General features: G+C 37.0%; 1 protein-coding gene and 1 long non-coding RNA gene across 3 annotated transcripts; both read right to left on the bottom strand.

Annotated features, from left to right (window-relative positions):
- Positions 1–27: 27 nt before the first annotated feature.
- LOC121971829 (protein-lysine methyltransferase METTL21C-like) lies at positions 28–22,763 on the bottom strand. 2 transcript variants are annotated; one of them, XM_042523287.1, is made up of 7 exons: positions 22,609–22,763; positions 22,456–22,526; positions 20,963–21,096; positions 11,675–11,817; positions 614–685; positions 441–542; positions 28–371 (listed from the first exon to the last, which is right to left on the bottom strand). In XM_042523287.1, the coding sequence occupies exons 1-7, from the start codon at positions 22,691–22,693 to the stop codon at positions 211–213; spliced, it is 768 nt and encodes a 255-aa protein (XP_042379221.1). In that variant the 5' UTR covers positions 22,694–22,763; the 3' UTR covers positions 28–210. The 2 variants fall into 2 exon arrangements, with proteins under 2 accessions (XP_042379221.1, XP_042379220.1); XM_042523286.1 differs by having other exon boundaries at positions 22,456–22,529.
- Positions 14,917–16,418, bottom strand: LOC121971830. Its single transcript, XR_006109260.1, has 2 exons — positions 15,339–16,418; positions 14,917–15,249 (listed from the first exon to the last, which is right to left on the bottom strand). It is a non-coding gene; the product is annotated as an uncharacterized LOC121971830 (long non-coding RNA).
- Positions 22,764–23,832: the final 1,069 nt, after the last annotated feature.

The following is a 23,832-nucleotide window of genomic DNA, read 5'->3' on the forward strand; positions in this document are numbered from 1 at the left end:
AACAATCTTCTTTCTCACATCCAACAATTGAACGATAAAAATTATTTAAAACTTTATTCTAAAGAAATAAAGAGAAGGATTGACAAAGGTGAGAAAGGATACTCGGTGGGTTTCTTGGCTAGGAAAAATGTAGACCAAAGGTGTGCCTTGACAAGATAATTAACTCTTAGTTATCCATCCTCATGTTAAAATTAAATCGAACTGTACCATCTAAGCAATCTTCTTTCCACTGATGCAGTAAACACGAGCTCCAGCATCATACACAGTCAGGCCAGCATCTTCGCAACCCTTGAAAAAAAGTTTCTCTTCTCCCCCAAGCCTGCGTCTCCAACTCATGAGAAAAAATGGCCACAGCAATTTAACTTCTTTTCCTAGCAATCAACGAGGCGCATTGATCAGTGCAAACGAGAGTCAGCTACAATGGAGGAACTTTCTGTTACCTGATATTGGCAAAACTATACCGTCTGATACGTTTTCCTTGGGTTTGTAGTTGTTCAAGAGAAAGCATAGAGTTCTTATCAAATTAGGATACTGTTTCACATCTGCAAGCAGAGAATGGGTGTGAGTGGGGAGTTTCCAGCCATAGTTTATGCAACTAGGGAGGAAATCATACATAACAGGATATCACTGGCGATAATCATGTCCCAGTCCGGTTCAGATGTAGGAAACTTGTCGCCCCATGTATCTGAAGAACTCAAAGAGAGCAGAATCATTATAAATACAAAGTTATGTACCCTTAAGAAAAAAAAAAAAAATGGAACATTTAAATGACTACTCTGTTTTATCATTTATAAAGTATCAAATAGAATTCACCTACACATTTATCACCATCAGTGAGCAACATTTGCCTGGTCCATTCCAGAAAAGCACTTACAATGTACTGAGTCAGAGTTTATAGCAGTTTAAATAAAACTTATTATCTAGTTAATTAACATGTGAGAAGTTTAATAGAAGCAGAAAACTTTCAAACAAAAAATCACATACTGGTAAATAATATCAACCAATGAAAGAATTCACCCAACTATTCTCTCTCCTCTCCTTGCAGTAATATCTCTCTCTAAATTGTACGCCAGATTATAATTTCTTTTACTGAAGTTCTTTGCTGTCCATTTCACAGTACCGACGTTTCTTCCCCATCTGGGTTAGTAATTGTTTATAATTTCCAACTCTTTGGCTCTATTTAGTCTTTTGCTTAGAATTCTGGCCTGACTGTCTACCATGGGAAAATCACATCTCATGACATATCTAATTATTAATTATTAACTCCATTCACCCAAATCTATTTGAAGTTGCTCAACTAAATTGAGTTTCTCTTGGCCAAATTGTTTCCTTATCCTACCATGAACCTTAACTTGATTGAATAATTCCTAAGTCAAACGAGTTTCTCATTTCAAGTTAGATGAAGCAACCACAACAAATTAGTACCCATGCTCCTCACACAATGTGAACTGGAGTGGAAGGATTCAATTGAGAAGAATATACCCCCAAATTTTCTACTATATTGAAGCTAAGCTCAAAATGTTACGGCTAAATATTGTATTCTAAAATCCTTTCTCCTTAATGCTCTTTCTAGGATCTACCTAACTACATTGAAAATCTTGCAAGAGTTTTTAGAAATCAGATTCCGACTTCCTTTTCACCCCCATCATCCAACGGCTGAACAATTTAGGGTGAGAATCAATCAAATCTCTCCAAACTCCTAATACCACTTAGTAGCCTTCTCCTAAGAATTGGAGACACAAGGTTATTGCAACAGAATGTGTACTGAGTTTATTTTGCCAAAGGGTGCCAAAACATCTCTACATAGATAGGGGTAGAAAATCAACGGGTTCCTACTTTTATCAAGAGATAGAAGTGGAATTTTTGTTTGTCTCACATCTTTCATGGCCAATATCCACCCAATAGATAATCCTAGATATGATACTCAACATTTTTTTCTTACCGAGGAAGAACCACAAGACAATGGCAATTTATCTACAAATATCAGTACCACCTCAAGAACTTATGTGACGAGCACCATTAATTTGTAAGAATTGGGAAATTTTCAAGTCTAACCCTCATAGTGAACTGCAATTTCTTACTTCCATCTTACTTTTCTAACAAATATTCTTTATGTAGACATCAGCATCAACTTGATTAACTTTGGGAAAGACTCCCTCAAGATAAATCCTGCTACATATGCATCTCTAAGGCAAGCTGGTCTCACAATCTACACTCTTGTCCACTTTTGATGTGAGCCAAGAAGAGGCATTGAAGGGAATTGGGGGACCCATGACAAGGTCCAAGACTAAGAGAATGAAGCAAGCTTTGGAAGGCTTAATAATGAGGCTCAAGGAAAAGGAGGATCAATGCACAATGGAGGCAACAACTAAGTGGATCACATTCCTTCAATTTGAAAGTGAATTTGGACTAACATGAGGACCATTTTCGTGTGCATGCATGGGGGGTTTTTTCTAAAGTGACTTTTGATGTCCTTTGTGTGCTTTTAATGCATTTTTGAGAGTTCCTAAGCTAGTATAACAAATATCATGCATGCATGGTTGCATTAAGCTAGTATTAGGGATTAGTGGTTGCATTAGTGGATAATAAAACTCATGCATGCAAGCATGATATTTATTGCATAATTAGCGCATAGGGGATCTTAAGGGATGTTAAATAGGAGAACTCTTGTATGACAAATCATGTAAGTTTGAATGAAAATTTGAGTTCCTCTTTTGTGAGAGCTTCCTTCTTGTTCTTAGGCAAAGAACTAATTTCGATCTTATCAAGGCAACTTGTGGCGATCAAAACTCCATGACTTATCACTCACCTTCTCATCTTGTTTGAGTGTGGCATCAATACCCTTCCCCAAGCTGAATTTCAAGGCGGTCCAATTACAAGGTTTTCTTTATCATTTGGTATCAGAGCCTTGGCTCCTTGATTTTCAAGTTTGTGTCTTGTTTTCATCTTTGTTGTCCATCTTTGTTGATCTCTCCATCCCTATCTATCATAAATTTCTATTCTCTATTTGGGTCCTCAACTCAAAAAAAAAAAAAAAAAGAAGGAAAATTCGAAAAAAAAAAAAAAGGGAAAAAAAAAGAATCATTAGAGTCATTGGTTTCTAATTGAGAAAAAAAGGAAAAAAAAAAGGAGGAGGAGGATTTGTGAATTGAAAGGACTCAATATTCTTTCTTTGTGAAATCTAAATTCAAAGATATATTCCTTTCATTGCTCTTGATCATTGCTGAATTTCTCGTTTTATCCGTTTATTTCTCTTGTTCTACTCATATTTCTCTTGTTGGTTTCTTATTCACTTGATTGTCTACTTGTTGTCTTGATAAAGATATTGATAAAGTTCTTTCCTTAAGAGCTTATAAAGGAAGCTGAGTGCAACCACGTGAGTAGAGTGGTGAGGTCCTTCTAACATTTCTTTTGTAATTTTTCTTGTCATCTTCTTTTGTTGCAAGCATGAGTGGGGAAAGATCACCTCATTCCCCTAGGCGAGATCTTAACAGGCTTCAAATGGAGGCACTTACTCAACAATTTGAGAGAATACTTCAAAGACAACTTGAAGAAATACACAAAAGGATGGACCGACTTGAAGGAGAAAAAGTTTCCAACCGTGGGGGCAATTCTAATCATGAAGAATTTCGTCAAAGTGAACCATTCTATGATTCACCAAGAGAAAGAAGGAGGCATGAAGGGGAAAGAAGACGTGAAAGAGGAGGTAGAGACCATAGACGAGAAGATGATCTAGGAGGTGTGAAAGTCCAGATACCTTCCTTCCAAGGGAGGAATGATCCTGAAACATATCTTGCATGGGAGATGAAAATAGAACAAATTTTCTCATGCCACAATTACAATGATGCAAAGAAAGTAAAGGTGGCTGCCCTTGAGTTCACCGATTATGCCTTAATTTGGTGGGATCAATTGCAAAAGGAGAGAAGAAGGTATGGAGAGCATCCTATCAACACTTGGGACGAAATGAAGACTTTGATGAGAAGGAGATTTGTGCCTTCCCACTACCATAGGGAATTGCACAACAAATTGCAAAGACTCACCCAAGGGAGTAGGAGTGTGGATGATTACTACAAGGAGATGGAGGTGGCTTTGATTAGGGCCAATATTGTGGAAGATAGGGAAGCTACCATGGCTCGTTTCTCCATGGCCTAAACCGAGACATTGGAGACATTGTGGAGTTACAACATTATGTGGAGCTTGACGACTTAGTGCATCAAGCAATGAAAATAGAGCAACAATTAAAGAGAAAGGGCGTTATGAAGAAATCATCTTCTCCAAACTACTCTTCAAGTTGGAAGGACAAGCCAAAGAAGGAGGGTTCTTCTTCAAATTCTAAGGAGGCAGCAAGCATTAAGAAGCCTATTCCTACTACCTCTTCTTCCACTTCTAAGAGTAGGGATATCAAGTGTTTTAGGTGTTTGGAAAAATGTCATATTGCATCCGAATGCCCGAATAAGAAGACTATGGTGGTGAGGGATAATGGGAGTATCTCTAGTGAAGAAATTTCTTCTCATTCCTCTTCCTCAAGCGATGAAGAAAATGATGGAGCAGCCTATGCGCAAGATGGAGATCTCTTGGTGGTTAGGAGATTATTGGGAAGCCAAGCCAAGGAGCATGAGGAGGACCAAAGAGAAAATATTTTTCATACCCGCTGCCTTATTCAAGGAAAGACATGCTCTATGATCATTGATGGTGGAAGTTGCACCAATGTGGCAAGCACTAGGTTGGTCACCAAACTCAACCTCAAGACTACACCACATACAAGACCATATAAACTCCAATGGCTAAGTAATAGTGGTGAATTGGTAGTGAACCAGCAAGTGTTGATTAATTTCTCCATTGGCAAATATGAAGATCAAGTTCTATGTGATATTGTGCCTATGTAGGCAAGCCACATTCTTCTTGGAAGACCTTGGCAGTTTGATAGGCGAGCTCACCATGATGGATTCTCCAACAAGTTCTCTTTTGTCCATAATTCTCGCAAAGTTACACTTGTACCATTATCACCTAGGGAGGTTTGCGAGGATCAAATAAAAATGAGAGAGAAAAGAGAAAAAGAAGAGCGAGAGCATAAGAAAAAGAAAGAGTGTGTGCAAAAAAAAATACTTGATTTTGAGGACAAAATTCAAAAGAAAAGAAAGAATGAGGAAAAGAAAGAGAGAAAAATAGAAAATTTGTTTACAAGAGTAAGTGAGGTGAAGAAAGCTTATTTGACAAGGCAACCAATATTTCTTCTTTTGTGCAAGGAAACTTGCTTGGAATCTAATACTAACTCTTTGCCTAGTGAAGTTGTTATTATTTTGCAGGATTTTGAAGATGTGTTCCCCAAGGAAGTACCTCACGGATTGCCACCAATGAGGGGAATTGAACACCAAATAGACCTTATTCCTGGCGCTTCTCTGCCCAATAGGCCAGCTTATAGGAGCAACCCTCAAGAAACAAAGGAGATACAAAATCAAGTGGAGGAGTTATTGCAAAAAGGATGGGTTAGAGAAAGTTTAAGTCCTTGTGTTGTACCCGTAATTTTGGTGCCTAAAAAGGATGGAACATGGAGGATGTGCACTGACTGTAGAGCCATCAACAACATCACAATTCGGTATAGACATCCAATCCCTAGACTTGATGATTTGCTTGATGAATTGCATGGTGCTTGCTTCTTTTCTAAAATTGATTTAAAAAGTGGGTACCATCAAATTAGGATAAGGGAAGGGGATGAATGGAAAACAGCTTTCAAAACCAAATATGGATTGTATGAATGGTTGGTAATGCCTTTTGGGTTAACTAATGCACCAAGCACTTTTATGAGGCTTATGAACCATGTCTTACGAGAATTTCTTGGAAAATTTGTGGTAGTATACTTCGATGATATTTTGGTATATTCCAAGAGTTTTGTTGAGCATATTGCACATCTCCAATCTGTCTTGCATGTCCTTAGAAAGGAAAAACTATATGCTAACTTAGAAAAGTGTTCTTTTTTCACTAATCATGTGGTTTTTCTTGGTTTTGTCATAAGTTCTAAAGGAGTGCAGGTTAATGAAGGGAAAGTTAAGGCCATTAGAGAATGGCCAACTCCTAAAACTGTGAGTGAGGTTAGGAGCTTCCATGGGTTAGCAAGTTTCTATAGGAGGTTTGTGAAGGATTTCAGCACAGTGGCAGCACCCCTAAATGAAATTGTTAAGAAAAATATGGGTTTTAGATGGGGAGAGAATTAAGAAAATGCATTTCAAACACTTAAGCATAAACTCACACATGCACCCATTCTTGCTTTACCTGATTTTTCCAAATCATTTGAACTTGAATGTGATGCATCTCATGTGGGTATTGGGGCTGTTTTACTTCAAGATGGTCATCCCATTGCATATTTTAGTGAGAAATTAAGTGGTGCCACCCTCAACTATTCCACTTATGACATAGAATTGTATGCCCTTATTAAAGCATTGCAAACATGGCAGCATTATCTTTTGCCTAAAGAATTTATCATTCATAGTGATCATGAATCTTTGAAGTATTTGAAAGGGCAAGGGAAGCTCAACAAAAGGCATGCCAAATGGGTTGAATTTCTTGAACAATTTCCTTATGTGATTAAGCATAAGCAAGGAAAGGTAAATGTTGTAGCAGATGCACTTTCAAGAAGGTATAATTTGTTAGCTACACTTGAAACTAAATTGCTTGGCTTTGAACATATTAAGGAATTGTATGTACATGATAATGAGTTTTCCCAATTATATGCTGCATGTGAAAAGAAATCACAAAATGGGTTTGTTAGGCATGACAACTACTTGTTTAAGAATAACAGACTTTGTGTGCCTAGAGGATCGATGCGTAAATTGCTAGTTAGGGAAGCACATGAGGGGGGTTTAATGGGACATTTTGGGGTTCAAAAGACCTTAGAAATGCTGCTTGAACATTTTCATTGGCCACACATGAAACACGATGTGCAGAAATTTTGTGCACGGTGCATTGTGTGTAGAAAAGCAAAATCTAAGACATTACCTCATGGACTTTACACGCCTTTACCTATTCCTAATTTTCCTTGGACTGACTTGTCTATGGATTTTGTTTTAGGGCTACCACATACTCAAAAAGGTAAGGACTCCATTTTTGTGGTAGTTGATAGATTCTCCAAGATGGCACACTTCATACCTTGCCACAAGGTGGATGATGCAACTCATGTGGCAGATTTGTTTTTCAAAGAGGTGGTAAGACTTCATGGCATGCTTAGGAGCATTGTTTCAGATCGCGACACCAAATTTTTAAGCCATTTTTGGAGGACCTTATGGAACAAACTGGGAACAAGCTTCTTTTCTCCACCACATGCCACCCACAAACTGATGGCCAGACTGAGGTGGTAAATAGGACACTTTCTACTCTTCTTAGAGCAATTATTAAGAAGAACATTAAGTCTTGGGAAGAATGTTTACCTCATGTTGAATTTGCTTATAATAGGGCGGTCCATTCTACTACTCAATTTTCTCCTTTTGAGATTGTTTATGGGTTCAATCCACTAACACCTCTTGATTTGCTTCCTTTACCTAACACTTCTTCTTTAGTTCACAAGGATGGCAAAACCAAGGCAGAATATGTGAAGAAGCTTCATGAGCAAGTTAAAGCTCAAATTGAGAAGAAAATGGAGCAATATGCAAATCGAGCCAATAAAGGGAGAAAAAGAGTGGTCCTTGAACCCGGTGATTGGGTGTGGGTTCATATGAGGAAGGAACGGTTTCCTACCCAAAGGAAATCAAAGCTTCAACCAAGAGGAGATGGACCATTCCAAGTGTTGGAAAGAATTAATGACAATGCTTACAAAATTGATTTGCCCGGTGAGTATGGTGTTAGTGCAACATTTAATGTGGCTGATTTGAGTCCTTTTGATGTAGGAGATGAAGACTTAAATTCGAGGACGAATTCACCTAAAGAAGGAGGGAATGATGTGAGCCAAGAAGAGGCATTGAAAGGAATTGGGGGACCCATGACAAGGTCCAAGACTAAGAGAATGAAGCAAGCTTTGGAAGGCTTAATAATGAGGCTCAAGGAAAAGGAGGATCAATGCACAATTGAGGCAACAACTAAGTGGATCACATTCCTTCAATTTGAAAGTGAATTTGGACTAACATGAGGACCATTTTCGTGTGCATGCATAGGGGGTTTTTCTAAAGTGACTTTTGATGTCCTTTGTGTGTTTTTAATGCATTTTTGAGAGTTCCTAAGCTAGTATAACAAATACCATGCATGCATGGTTGCATTAAGCTAGTATTAGGGATTAGTGGTTGCATTAGTGGATAATAAAACCCATGCATGCAAGCATGATATTTATTGCATAATTAGTGCATAGGGGATCTTAAGGGATGTTAAATAGGAGAACTCTTGTATGACAAATCATGTAAGTTTGAATGAAAATTTGAGTTCCTCTTTTGTGAGAGCTTCCTTCTTGTTCTTAGGCAAAGAACTAATTTCGATCTTATCAAGGCAACTTCTGGCGATCAAAACTCCATGACTTATCACTCACCTTCTCATCTTGCTTGAGTGTGGCGTCAATACCCTTCCCCAAGCTGAATTTCAAGGCGGTCCAATTACAAGGTTTTCTTTATCAACTTTCTAAAACTTCAAGCCAACAGTATACCACATTGACCCCTATGGTCGAGCTTCCAATATTGCAAACCCCAGTTGCCAAAGTTCCTTCTGCTCCTAAATGCGAAACCAGTCATTGCAAGCCCCTCATTTACTTAAAGTTAGAACCTACTGGAGGTTGTCAGAAGCATGCTGGCTCGAAGCCTCTACTAAAAGAACAATGCTTTTCAGACCTCAGTAACAATTCTTGATGCTTAAGTTTTCCTGAAGATAGAAATTTCTAGGGACTCAAGAAAGGACCCTCTACAGCCAAATTTAACCATCCTTACTGACTCAAGATTGAACTCACCCACAACAAAATAATTGGCAATCTGCAAGACTGTCTCCCAGAGCTCAAGGTTTCAGGCTCCATAAGACCAAGGAGACTGATGAACCTTGGAAGAGTACCAAACAACCTGAAACTCCCTCCTTGATGATATGCTGCTCAACCTGTCTACTGGCCTTCACAACATAAGCACCATTAAGACAATTTCTCATTAACAATATCTCAAGCAATGTCAGAGTTTCAATCTTTATGTCATCAGGTTTCATTGGGTCGACAGAAAGAGACATCGATATGTTACATATTTAGGGATCTAGTGAGAATTTCATTTTAGTTTCTGTATTAATTTGGTAATTCATCAGAAGTTAGGAGATTATTTTTATAATTTTCTCTAAAATGTTATATATTTCCCTTTTATAATAATTAAATTGTTAACTTAATTCTTACAAACAATTCAAAATTCATGATGAGTTTAATGGAAAGGTTGCCACTAGTTATTAATGACAAGCAGAGACTCGATCATCCTAACTGCTTGAACCACTAAAACCGGTGTGCAACTAATCTAGATAATTGAATTAACGCCTAACTGCAAATGACTTTCTTTCCATGCCAAATATATATTTATCTATCACAATTTTAATTTGAGAGAAGAGAAGAGTAATGAAGGAAAGATAACTTTTCAAGAGAAACAACAATAGCATGGAACATTACTAGATAATGAGAAAATATATTCCTCTAAAGGTAGGAACCTGTGTAACAAGATGATTCTGTCAACTCAAAATTTAAGCGAATGCAATCAAGATTGATAAATTTCAATTAGTCTGTTGTGTAATGTTCCAACTTTGGTACTTTGTGATATTCAAGTATATCTACAACTCAAATGCCCTAATAAAAGATGAAAACCGAATATTGTAAGAGTCCAATTGTCATTTAACCACAGTAAGAAGTATGTCCTAAACTTTTTAAGATAGTTAATATCTATGATTCTAGGACTAAGTATCCAATTCAGGTATGGATTCAAGTGTTTAACACAATCCTTTTCAAATAATTTTGACATGCTGTCGATGGAACTTTTGGTGTTCAACTTGGTGAGTTCTTAGAACGTCTAAATGGGAATAGAGGGCTAGATGAAGAATCAAAAGGTCATAAGCAACATTTGCACTTCTATATTGCATGAACTCAAGTAACCAACATGACATAGATTTAGATGTTCATTACATAGTTGAAGATTTCGTTCTGTACCGGGTGGAACGGGCGAAACTTACCGTTCCGCCCGCGCACCGAAACCGGCACCGAACTAGGGAAGGTTTCGTCGAATCGTGCATCGCTCGTCATCACTCGGCAGCATGGATAGCGTCGTCAGAATCTTCCCGTTGCGCTGAAGCGTCGCGGGGCGCTCGGGGGCTACGGAGGCATCGCGACGCGACGTTTCTAGTGGCGCCGAAAGCGTCACGGGACACTTCCGGTGTCGTCGGAAGAGTCGTCGGACGCCTCCGGTGCCGCCGAAGGTGTCGTCGGACACCTCCGGCGCCGTCGGAGGCATCCGTAGGGCGTCGGATGGGTCGCGACGTCGCGGGTGGAGGCGCGGCTTCGTGTGTTCGCGTGGGTGGGTAACTATGCAAAATTAATTTTGTAATTTAAATAAATCAAACAATTCTCATTCCCACTAATTGTGATATTTTAAAGAGACATTCATAAACACTAATTAAATTATCCTAATAAAATATAAAAATATATATATTTAATTTTTTTTAGAAAAATAATAAATTTTATTAAATAATATTCTGAAATTGATTTTACTATTTTAAAAATTCTTAAAAATTCTAAAAAAAATTATAAAAATTCTAATAAATCAAATTCTTATTCTTATATAATTTTAATTATTTTATATTTTTTTACTGTTTTAATATTTAATTGATATTCTAATTTTTTTACTATTTTAAATATATATTATTTAAACTATTAATTAATTAAATAAACAAATAGTTAATTTATATGATTATTATATATAAAATAGTATTTTATATTAATTTATATAATTATGATTATTTAATCTAGACATTGGAGAATTATAAAAGTTATCTAAGTAAAATATTACAAGAATCATTGCTTCCATTTAACATATTATATTATGATGTATCAATTTGAATTAGAGTTATTTATACATCAATTGTTTTTTTTTAAACTATAAAATTATTTTTTATAACAATAATAAGTTGTTTAATAATGGAGAACTTATATAAAATCAATATATAACTTATTTGTAAATTATACAAAATAAATATATTTATCTAATAATTACTATATATATATATATAAATAAAAAAATACCGAAACTGTATCGGCACGGCACGGCACGATACGAAACCGTATTGTTCCGGTCTGAGACCGAAACCTCGGCACGGGTCGAAATTTTAAACCTTGGTTCATTATCCATTTTTGTAATGGTTTTTACACTTGCTCAATAGGAATATCAATGCTGAACTGCTGGCAAGTGTTCAACATAGGTACAAAGAAGTAGATGAAGTGTTTGGGTAGCATAGTTGCACTCTATTCTTTACTCATTGAAATGTGTTTTTCTGCACCATGTCCAGTAAGTTTGTTATTTCACATGTTGAAACCATGTATATAATGGAATAACATATGAAACATAAATTAGAAATATACTACATTTAAAAATGTAGTATTATCTGATAGAAACGCATGAAGAAACGATCTTGCATTGAACTCTTGTGAGCTTTAGCCTATTGTAGAATCATGAACTAAATAATAATTGTAACTTACGCCTGATATGTGGCAGTTCAGGCAGCCCATTAGCTCTGCAGTTATAAGCTATATTTCCTTCAATTTCTGTGTCATCAAAATCTGAGGTCGTGATGTCTACTCCAAATGACCTCCGGAGGAAGATGGCTAAAGCTCCAGTCCCACTATAAATTAAAATTCAGAAAAGTTAAAATTAGTTATAGACAAACAGTCATGAAGAATAAGACATCGAAACTCATGAAAATCAGACTGGGACAAGCAGTTGTTTGCAGAATCCAATCTGGAAAACTCCACTAAGGTACTGCAATTATAACAGCTACCAAAACATCAAAAAATCCAATCTTCAACCTAACTGATCTTGGGTATAATTTCATCAGTTAACACTAAATGATTTAGAAAAATTATAGTACTAGAGCATTATATTAATATGGTTATTGGTGTAATGGGTTAATCTCGCATTAGTAGTTCTAGATTTAGAAGTTGTATGGTTACTCTATATACACCCATCAATGTTTAGCTCATTAATGAATGCAATACAATATTTTCCTATTTCAGATTCTATATGGTACCAAAGCCACACTTTAAGGTATATTAGTTTTCCAAAGAAGTATAACCCTAAGGTGAGGTTGCCACCAGCCTCCCCTCATCCATTTTCTCTACTAAAGTAGCAATTGCTTATTGTTGTCCGCATGCACTCACGTGCTTATCCAAGCTTCAATTCTCAGTGCCCAAGCGACCCACACCTTGCTACTCGCTTGTCCCCATGAATAGCCCTGCTTCGATACGCTGCACTCAGCAAGGATGCCTTGTGCATCCAATTCCATGAAATGAGCAATACATAGAGTGGCTGTTTTACATCATCTTCAACCTTCCACCACACTACAACTAAGTCACCTCATCTCTATCACTAATCTATGAGTTTGAGCAAATTCCTTCCATCTTTTGTTGGTACCATTTTTCTTCCTAATGCTACTTCCGTGTAGTTTTGCCTCCAATAACCACATCTCATAAATCAAATTGCCTATTGTTAGAACTAAAAGAATTCATATATCTTCACAGTGGTATGATATTGTCCACTTTGGACCTAAGCGCTCATGGATTTATTTTTAAGCTCTACCTAAAAGATTTCATACCAATGGAGATATATTCCATCTTTTAGAAAATGTAGATCCGCTACATTAACGACCCCCTAGTGCCGGCCACACGGATATGGAGGAAGGTATATGCAGGTACATAGACATTAGGCACATGGTGGAGTAAACCCCAGGTCATCAGTTCCTGAGAATTGACCCCTAGCCATTACGCCTGAAATGTCATGCGTCCACCGTCTGCGCTACGCCCTGGGGCATATTCTATCCTTTAGAGCATCCACATCAGCTTCACTAAGACAGAAATTTACCTTAAATTTTATATTTTACGTAAAACAAATCTTTACATCAGCTACCCTATTAATTCCCAAAATTTAGATTTCATGGATAGTACTTCTAAATATTTGACATAAAATTCATTCCTTAAATATTAAAATATCATTTAATTTAGGAGAGAGAACAAATAAAGGGAATGGATTGGGTAATGAAAAATAGATATTACAAGAGAAAAAATAATAAAAAAAAGTGAAAGAGATAGAAGAAAATAATAAAAAAATAAAGATAATGGAAATTTTAAAGTGACTGATATAGTGTGTAGTGAAAAATGATTGTCTAAATTTAATAAAATGGGTGGTTTACTCTAAATTTTATGCCCTGTTTACTTGAGAGGGTGGATGTAAAAAATGAGAGAAAAGTTTTTGTAGGGAAGGATGGATTAGGCTTCCTTTCCTCTGTTTACTCGTTATAAAAAAATGAACTGATGGATTCATAAATCCATCTGCGGGTCATTTTTTGTGCCAATTTCATCCGTCCAAATCGAGCGGAACGCCAATCTCTTCTCTTCCTTGCCACATCTCCACCAAATTAGATGGTCGCCAGGGTGTCTCCAACGCCTTTCTCTTCTCGCATCTCCACCAAATCGGCCAGTCGCTGGGGCGTCTCCAACGCCACTCTCCTCCTCCTTGCCACATCTCCACCAAATCGGGCAGTCACCAGGGTGTCTCCACCGCCTCTTCCACGACAGGCATAACATCGGCTCTCAGCCGCTGGAGACGTTCTTCTCCGATGCTCGCCACCATTTTGATGCTTTGCCCAACAAATGTTCGTCTCTACCAATTGCTATCTTTTTGAAGCTTTGGTAGGCTAAAAACTAATCTTTGCTTAAATCGATATCGTAGTTATGTGCGCAAGCAGAATTCAACATGAAAAATATGCTTTTGCATGTGTGATTGGTGGAGCCTGGCTATGGCAGACGACCACTCAGCATGTGCTTTGGCTAGATCTATTACAAGAAGATCCAGATCTTTGAGAAAAAGGCTTGGCGCTCCAGGTCGTCACCGTGCTCATCAGGAAAGGCAGTGAGTGGCAGTTCAAGACTCAAATAGAGACCTCCATGAAGGTGGCGGTGAAGAAGCCCAAGACCAGTGTGCATGGGAGTATAAGATAAAATTTTTTTATTACTACCTAATGATAATCATTATCTTTCCTAGCATACATGGGAGTATAAGAATTTAAATTTGAATTACACTTCAAATTAGGGTATACCTCCCTTACCCTTGAAGCTCCCCCTCAACTCGAGCTCCTCTTCTTCTTCTCCCACTTCTTTAGATGCGCTAGCTTCTTAATCTCCCTCTTCTTGGGGCATTTGGTATGGTAGTGGCCCTCGTGAAGCACACGATGTGCATTCTCCTCTTTTGGGCTTCTTCATTCCTACAACCCATGTTAGTATTTAAAATAACTTGATTGGGTTTAGGAGTTACCTTCTTCTTACCCATTGGACACCTACTCTTATAGTATCCCTTCTCATTGCACCTGAAGCACACAATGTAGTCCTTTGACTTTGCTTCAATGGAGGTGCTCACTAGGTTGACCTCCAAGACCTCTTCTTCATCCGTCTTGGATTCTTCTTCAACCCTTGAGAATGTTGATGACGCTTCCTCATCCTCCTTCTCCTCCTCGGATGTTGAGCATGACTCAACTTCCGGTTGCTCTACCTCCTCTCCTTGAGCAATTGAACTCATTTCCTTGGGCTCTTCTTCTTCTTGTGTAGGCATAAGTTCTTTTCCTAGAACTTTCTTTACTTTGCTCCACAAATCGTGGGCATTCTCGTATTCACCTACATCACTTATCACGTTATGTGGCAAAATATCAATTAAAATCGATATTACCTTTGAATTTGCCTTTGCCCGTGTCGTTTGCTCTTCCGTCCAATATCGTGGTCGGAGTTTCTTCCCTTTCTTATCTTTTGGGACTTCAAATGGTTCCTCGACGGCCAACATGTTGTCCCAATCCGTCTCAAAAAAGTTCTTCATTTTCACCATCAAAAAGGTGATGTCCCATAAGCCTCCTCCTTCAAACTTTGGAGGTACTATCAAGTCGGCCATCTTTTTGCTTCCTTGGTGGTTAGTCCAATGGAGAGTGTCCTCGCTCTGAGAGCACTTGTAGGGGATCTTGTGTGGCCGGCTAGAAGAGGGGTTGAATAGACGGCGCCTCCAAATCGATTGCTTCCTGCGTATTCATTAGTGTGCAAACGGAAATACAATACTAATATGAATACAAAGAAAGCTAAAGACAAAGAAAACAAGCAAACCACTAACACGACGATTTACGTGATTCGGAGATAAAGCTCCTACTCCACGACTGCCCGTAAGATGGACGATCCCGATCCGTCGATGAATGACTCCCCGGCAAACTCCGATTAGCTCACGTAGCTCCTTGTGTAACACCCATAAAATCTCTAGCAATTTTATATAAATTTTGCATGGTTAGAATGAGTTTTATGTGGATTCCTTCTTCAAAAAAAAAAAAAAAAAGAGAAAGATAGAACCACAAAGAGGCATGGCCAAGGTTCGAACCTTGAACCTTTTAGTAAGTGACAAGCTCTCTGTGATATGGGATAACCAGTAGCCCCAACAGGGGTGCGCTGTTAGGAAGGAAAGGGAAATTGTAGTCAAGGGTAGGGAAGGTGAAGGGACACCTTTCTCCCTTCACTTAGAATGAAAAGTTTATTTTCCCTTTCTCCCTTCATTTAGAGTAGATGAAGTAAGGGAATGAAAAGGTGTTTTCCCTTTCTCCCTTCATTTAGAATAAATAGGAGTAAGGGAATGAAAAGTTATTTTCTTCTTCCTCCTCCTTCCTCCCTCCACCGAAACTAGCCTCCTTCTCCCCCATGTTCGGAATCAAGCCTAGGATTTCTTCCTAGGAAGTCTTCACAAGGAGGAGTCCTTAAGGCCTAAGTCTTCTTACAAGCAAGATACGCAAGGAGTCCTAGAAGCGGAAGGTCTTCTTTTTCTCTCCACCAAGGGTATTCTCCTTGTGGTAAACCAAGCGAAAGGATGTAAGTATTTCCCCTCACCTGTAGTACAAGTGGTTTTCCTCGTTATTTTTTTTATGTTGCTTAAAAACCTAGGACCATGCCCCTTGAAGTTTCGGCCAAGAAGAAATAAAGGGATTAGGAAAGTTTAAATTCCAACTAGACTTGCTTATGCTTTCTCTCATGATACCTAATATGTTATGTGATGTTATTAAGATGCTATTCATGGTTGATATTGCTTAAAACCTAAGACCATGCCCCTTGAAGTTTCGGCCAAGAAGAAATAAAGGGATTAGGAAAGTTTAAACTCCAACTAGACTTGCTTATGCTTTCTCTCATGATACCTAATATGTTATGTGATGTTATTAAGGTGCTATTCATGGTTGATGTTGCTTAAAACCTAGGACCATGTCCCTTGAAGTTTCGGCTAAGAAGAAATAAAGGGATTAGGAAAGTTTAAACTCCAACTAGACTTGCTTATGCTTTCTATCATGATACCTAATATATTATGTGATGTTATTAAGATGCTATTCATGGTTGATGTTGTTTAAAACCTAGGACCATGTCCCTTGAAGTTTCAGCCAAGAAAAAATAAAGGGATTTGAAAAGTTTAAACTCCAACTAGACTTGCTTATGCTTTCTCTCATGATACCTAATATGTTATGTGATGTTATTAAGATGTTATTCATGGTTGATGTTGCTTAAAACCTAGGACCATGTCCCTTGAAGTTTCGGCCAAGAAGAAATAAAGGGATTTGGAAAGTTTAAACTCCAACTAGACTTGCTTATGCTTTCTCTCATGATATCTAATATGTTGTGTAATGTTATTAAGATGCTATTCATGGTTGATGTTGCTTAAAACCTAGGACCATGTCCCTTGAAGTTTCGGCCAAGAAGAAATAAAGGGATTAGGAAAGTTTAAACTCCAACTAGACTTGCTTGTGCTTTCTCTCATGATACCTAATATGTTATGTGATGTTATTAAGATGCTATTCATGGTTGATGTTGCTTAAAACCTAGGACCATGTCCCTTGAAGTTTCAGCCAAGAAGAAATAAAGGGATTAGGAAAGTTTAAACTCCAACTAGACTTGCTTATGCTTTCTCTCATGATACCTAATATGTTATGTGATGTTATTAAGATACTATTCATGGTTGATGTTGCTTAAAACCTAGGATCATGCCCTTGTAAGTTGCGGCCAAGAGAACTACTAGAGCTAGAAGAGAGCAAACACTCCAATCATGCTTACTAATGGTTTCCTATGATATGTTATGTGTTGGGTGAACCTTATGTTACCATGTTATGTTTATGCAAGGCTTATGTATGATGAAAGGCCTAAGAGATGCTTCCCTATAAATTGGGACTAAGAGCACTCTTTATGATATGACAAGGAACATGATATGGTATTTTACTTTTGTATGGCTTGTACCGTACCCTAGCAAGGTCCAGGGGATGGGCTCCTACGTCGCTCCTAGGTCGAAGCACGGGCCTAGTTCCCTAGTAGGTTCGGGATTAGCTACCTCGGATTTATTTAGGGATGCGCGCAAATCATGTATGTGGTACAATGTCGGACCCTCATGTCGAGATTTATGTTTAAGTATTTATATAATATATGTTTTCAAAAGAACATCTTGCATATATATTAGTTCATGCTATGCGATTATTATGCTTTAAGATGATGTACTCTTGTGATATGCCTATATGTTGTCTAAATGAACAAGTCACTACTCTATGTTAAATTCATGATTTATGGCTTTCGTGAGTAGGAAAGGATCTTACTAAGCCTATGTGCTTATAGTTTTATTTTTCCTTGTACTGCAGAAAAGGGTAAAGAATGGCTAAACTAAAGGGAGCAACAGGAGGGGCAAAGATGTGTGTGGCAGTGGCATGGTGGAAAAGATCTGTTTTGTAACTTATGAATGTTCTAAGTCTTGCATGTTAACTTGTTCTTTTACTTGATGCTTTTAATGGTTGCTACTTGTTGTGAACTATACTATCTTTTGTTTCCATGAAACCTTGAAATGATAAGCACTTGTTTTAGTTAAAGAATTGCTAAGAACCTCCTTATCATGCTTGAAGTGTTAAGTGATGGACGACTAGGTACTTAGTTTATGCTTCGAACCCCATATTAATGTTCATACTTGTGTTTAGACTCCTATACTTCCATCAAGTTAGTCATCATGAACTTTCATTAAGGAAGTACCAAGTACCCCTTTAGAGAACAATATACATGCTTAGTAGTTCATCCTCTCTTTACTAGTACGCTTTATGCTCTAGTTTTAAACAATCATGTATCATGTTTCAAGAAATAGATACTAAACCAAGTTATATGCAAGAATGCTAAGCATGCTCACATGTGTTACATGTTTACATGCTTTAAGAGATTTACATGTTTAAATGTTTGTTTCTCCATGTTTAAATTTAAATTCTTCCGCTGAAACGATTGCATATGCATGTATGTATGTTCGCGTAGCGCCGCCTTTCCTGCACCCTTTATGAGTAGGAGGAGGGTGGGCGTTACACCCTGTGGGTGGAGAAACTTCACCACAACTCTCACAAGAACACTCGAGACGCTATGGCACAGGCAGACTACTAATAGAGATTAACCGTCTCTATTTCATCAACCTTAATCAAGCTTCCAAGCCTTGGTTATATAGGCCACGGGTTGGAAAACCCCGCCTATCAGTCGACTAATGAAAGTGTCAGTCGGCTGCCCTCTGTGAAGATTCGACTGTTACAACAAAACGGTTCGATACCAGTCAACTGGTGAAAGTATCAGTCGACCGCTCCATGCTGGCCGAGCAAACAGAAGCATTCTGTTCACTCCCAGTCGACAGACAGTCGACTGGTATGCCATTTACATCAGTCGACTAGTACCCCGAGTACAGTCTCTCAGCACTCGGACCCTCACCCTTACGACTCACTTGACTCTTCGTTGCAGCCTTGACCTCTTATCTTCAAGCCTACTTCCTTTGACTCTCATCCCTCGGATGCACCCAAGCCCGCGGCTCATCCCAATGGCATCCTTCGGGTATGCCTCGAAGTCGCTTCCCTCAGCCATTATCCTTGTTGCATTGTCCACGGTCCCTCGGATGCTCCATCGCTCACCGAACCCGTATCCTGCAAACCTGCACAACTCAAATACACGTATCAAATATAAGGGTGAACCTAACTTAAAACTCTTTGCCCAAACACCAAAACACATAGTCGCACGGACCATTGGAATTGCTCCAATAATCTCCACTCCGCAATTATACCCGATCCATTACAAAGTCAACCCAACTAAATAAGACAGATCCTGTAGCAATCGTCGTGGCCCAAGTCAACAAAAGACGATCCAGCGAGAGTTGACTCATCCCTCGATTTCAAACCGGATTAGAGACCATTGCTTGCATGCTCCATTAACTACATAAGTGAAGGCCTGAAGGATGACATGAGGAGTCGAGGGTTCAGAGCATTCAAGGGACTTAGCTTGACAAAAAAAAACTTCAATGCTTGGAGAAAGTACATGAGAGATGTGCATAAAGTGATCTGTATAAAAGGGATGATAGTAGATGACAACTTAGGCAGACTCAACTGTAGATGTAGTCGAAGTTAGGATAACTAGTCCACTGGTGTTGAGATTTAGTCGATTGGCAATTGAGAAAATCACACCCCAAGTGTTTCAGGGTTTTGGTGAATACTCCAAAGTTGGTATGTTTGAGAAATTAAAGTCGACTAATGGATAAGGATTCGTATTGATGGTTTGCTAGTCGCCTAATGTTCGTTTTGCCGAAGAGAAGGTTTTCTAGTCAACTGATTCAATCGACAAATGGTACGTTTAGTCAATTAATGCTACAACGACTGATTCAAATGCAAGCGAAGATAAAACATATAACAGTAGGATTCAAATAAGATATTGTATAGCAACTGATAGTTGTCACCTCAACAAAACAACATGATTTGAGAAGGCTATAAAAGGCGGGCTGCGAGAAGTATATCAATCAAGTGCAAACACGCCCACACTCTGTTTCTTTTGTGCTCCATTGTTAAGGCTTTCTTTCTTATATATTGTATTTGGTAAAAGATTTCTCTACATCAGTGCTATCAGGATGGAGGAAATAAAAAGATTCTCGAGAGTGATCCACCTGACACATCATAGGTTGTAGAATAAGAGCTTGGGGTTAATGAACCATGCGAAACCGTCAAAGTACTCAGGTTTGCATTAATCTTTTATGTTCTTATAATTTATGCTGCATATATTTGTATTGTAGAACACTAACAACTCACAAAGTGGTATTCATCACCCTCTACTATGTAGATCACAACATCCACTCGATCCAACATAGATTTCTACATATTCTACATCTCATTATTGTGAAAAAATTACAAACATGAAATCAGTTTGATTCAATTTGAATTAAATAGGAACCCCTAGTTAAAGAATGTTTTGAATTCACATTACCAACTACGAGGTTGGAAGTCACCTTTGATCCACAGTAAAACTAGCCAAAAAAAACAAAGTGATTTTTTCTTCATGCAAAAATTTACAAACATAACCTGCATGATTGTGAATCTAAGTGAGGAACTTCTACAATATGGAACATAATAGAAAAAAACAATAATTTATGATAATCATATCATAGATGCAAATTAGGAATGATAACTGATATCTGTAAATGTATGCCCTAGTAATTTCTACAATTAGAATAACAACCCATCATAAATATCTAAGATTAACAAAAGAACGGGCAGTCCAAAACTACAACTATGATTCCATATAATATTCAATCTCTATATTCAACTACATGAGGTTGCTCAATATTGATTCATAGTAGAAAAGTTCACAGAAAAAGGGAATAATTCAATCTTACTCAATCACAACATTTCCATATACAAATTTGTATGCTTGAGAAGGGTTGCTCCATACCTCCCTATTTCCAAAATTCGTGTTCCTTGTAAAAGAGATCGATTTTCAACTAACCAATTGCTAAATGCAAATGTCCCAGGCCATAATAAATTGGCATTTAACTGATGGAATGAAAATTCTCGAATAATAAGATCCTGCATGTAATAAACAAATCATTAAACATAAAGTTAAAATAGATGATTTTTTAAAATAACCATATGGAAAAACACAACACTTAATAACTCTAGAAAAATTAATCCGACAAAAGAAAATATTTGCAATAGACCAAGATACAAAGATGAACAAGTAGACATGATAATGAGAATAGTCTTCAAAGATTACCAGCATACTTCCTCTGAGATACAAATATGTCTTCAAAGGCAACTTCCACTCCACGGAAATAGCATGGCTTCCACAAGTTTTTAGTAACAAACTTGACTTATGAACATCTTTCTTTTTATTTATTCTATATCTTCCACATAATTTTCTATTAAAAGAATTTTGTCAACATAAGGTGTAACCTTACTGTTTAGGAAGCTCTATGTAGAATGAATATTGAATGGATCTGTTTTGCAGATAATTACTTTCAAATATTTTTTTCTTTTCCACTTTATTTTCCTCTAATCTTTAGAACAAATCATCATTGTGAATATTCCTGTATATATTTTACTGATTTCAATATATTAGATGGAGGGGGCATTTTACACTCATTTTTCATTAAAAAAAGGTCATATGAGAGACAATAGATGTTATAATCACAATTAAGGGCATAAATGGCCATAGTTTAGGATCAGACAAGATGCACATCTAGCACTAAAACCATAGTTCACTCATACTCTACTTGACAACTATCTAATGGTAGAAGCAATAAACTAAGAATGAATCAAGAAAAGATACACGTACAAATTCATATTCAAGAGGAAGAATATCTTAACATTACCAAACTTGAAAATGATAAGCGTATTTTTTTGTTCATTCAAACTTTCAAAGGATTATATCGTGTTACTTAGAAACTAGGTGAAGAGTTAGAATGGAACAAAAGAACGTAAAATAGCTGCAAGTTTACTACATAGTTTGTCAATTTGAAGAAGAAATGATAACTGTCTTAATATAACATTGGTCCTTGTCACAATTCTATATTTTCAACCAATACTTGCCAAAATCTTTTTCTACCAAATTCCCCAAAATCAACAGACACTTCATTCTGAATTATAGAACAATGCATGGATGGAACATGGCCATATGTGGGTTTGGAATGTCCAACATGAGTAATGTTTAGTTTCTTTTTCTAGCTCAAATAACAGAAATCCTCAGAAAATTGGAGATTAAATTTGTAATGGAAAGTTGCGTGGTCTTCAATTAGTGAACTAATTACAAATTCTAAGGAAACGCGAACCAAAACCACCATTCTAACTCTCAGTGTGAAAGACAAAAATTGCAAATTGCAGCAGTTTCAAGAGAATAGGAATTTTTATTCATTAGCTCAAAGGCAAACAAGAGGTGAGAATTATTACCGCTCCGGGAAAGGAATGAATTCTCTCGACATGAATGTCCTGCTGGTCAGGGCTCTCTTTCCCTTCTGCGGCTGCTGGGAAAGAAAGAAGAAAAAAAAAGCATAATGGAAGTGAAAACAAGATCGAGAATAAGAGAACTTGAAGAAGATTTACCGTGGCACGCTTCATTGATGATGTCGTTGTCGTCGTCGTCGTCGTCGTGAAAGAGAGCCGCGGGGGAGAAGAGGGCAACATCCATCGAGCCACCTCCGCCCTCTAGCAAAACCCCTAGAAGAGAAGGTCAATTAATAATAATAATAATAATAAATATTAATAAAAAAACCCAATCTTTTCTCCCAACAAATATATCACTATTCTCTGCATGATTGATATTTTTTTTTTCCTTTTTTTTCTCCCGATTTACATCATTGTCCTTTTTCCAATATATATATATATATATATATATATATTCATTTTTTTTATATTTCAGTTATTGTCTGTCACTTCGCACTTTTCTAACACCTAAACTTTTTAGAAATTCCAAAACAAATAGATGGACCCTCTTGCAGGGATTTTTTTAAATAATGTAATTAAGCTTTAATAACATTTATAATATAATGTAATATAATTAATATTATATTATCATATTTGGTGAAAAAAAAGTTATATACTAGATATGAAGTCTTTATTATAAAGAATATTCTTTTGTTTAATGTTTTTTATTTTTTATAAGGAATAAATTTATATTATTATAAAATAATAAAAATATCTTATCACCTCTATCGTATATCACCTCTATCGTAGATGGTTACCGGCAATTGATGGTGGCAATTAGCAATGACGGTTGGCAATAGCCGATTGTGGCTACAACTGGTGGCAACCGTCATTGACGATGATGAGCATATATTGGTACATGAAATAGATGGAGTATATTTGATTATTATTATAGGTTTAAAATTATATAAATAAAATAGTAATGTAATCCTAATTATATTGTAAGACTAATTACCAATAGAGATTAAGGTGTACCTTGATAAACAATTCATTAATAGTTGAATCAATTCAATAAATTAATCTTTTAATAATCTTTTTGGGAAATTGATTGATGGTGCACATTAATTGATTATTATTGAAAAATCCATTGGGAAATCAAAATTTTAGTATTCTTTTTGAAATATCAATCAAGCAATACGCTGATAATATAATAGTTGCTTTCGATCAATCGATTTTGAATTTTAAAATCGAGATAATAAATCAAAAATAATTTAGAATTTTTAAATAAATTTATGAATAAGCTGAATCCAACTTTTTTCAAATTCCATTGTTTATTTAATTGGTTTTTTGTGCATCCCTATTTTGACTATGAAAATTGACTATTTAAGAGTCGTGTTAAAATAT

Source organism: Zingiber officinale, chromosome 4A (assembly GCF_018446385.1).
Source record: "Zingiber officinale cultivar Zhangliang chromosome 4A, Zo_v1.1, whole genome shotgun sequence".
Classification (NCBI taxonomy): Eukaryota; Viridiplantae; Streptophyta; class Magnoliopsida; order Zingiberales; family Zingiberaceae; genus Zingiber; species Zingiber officinale.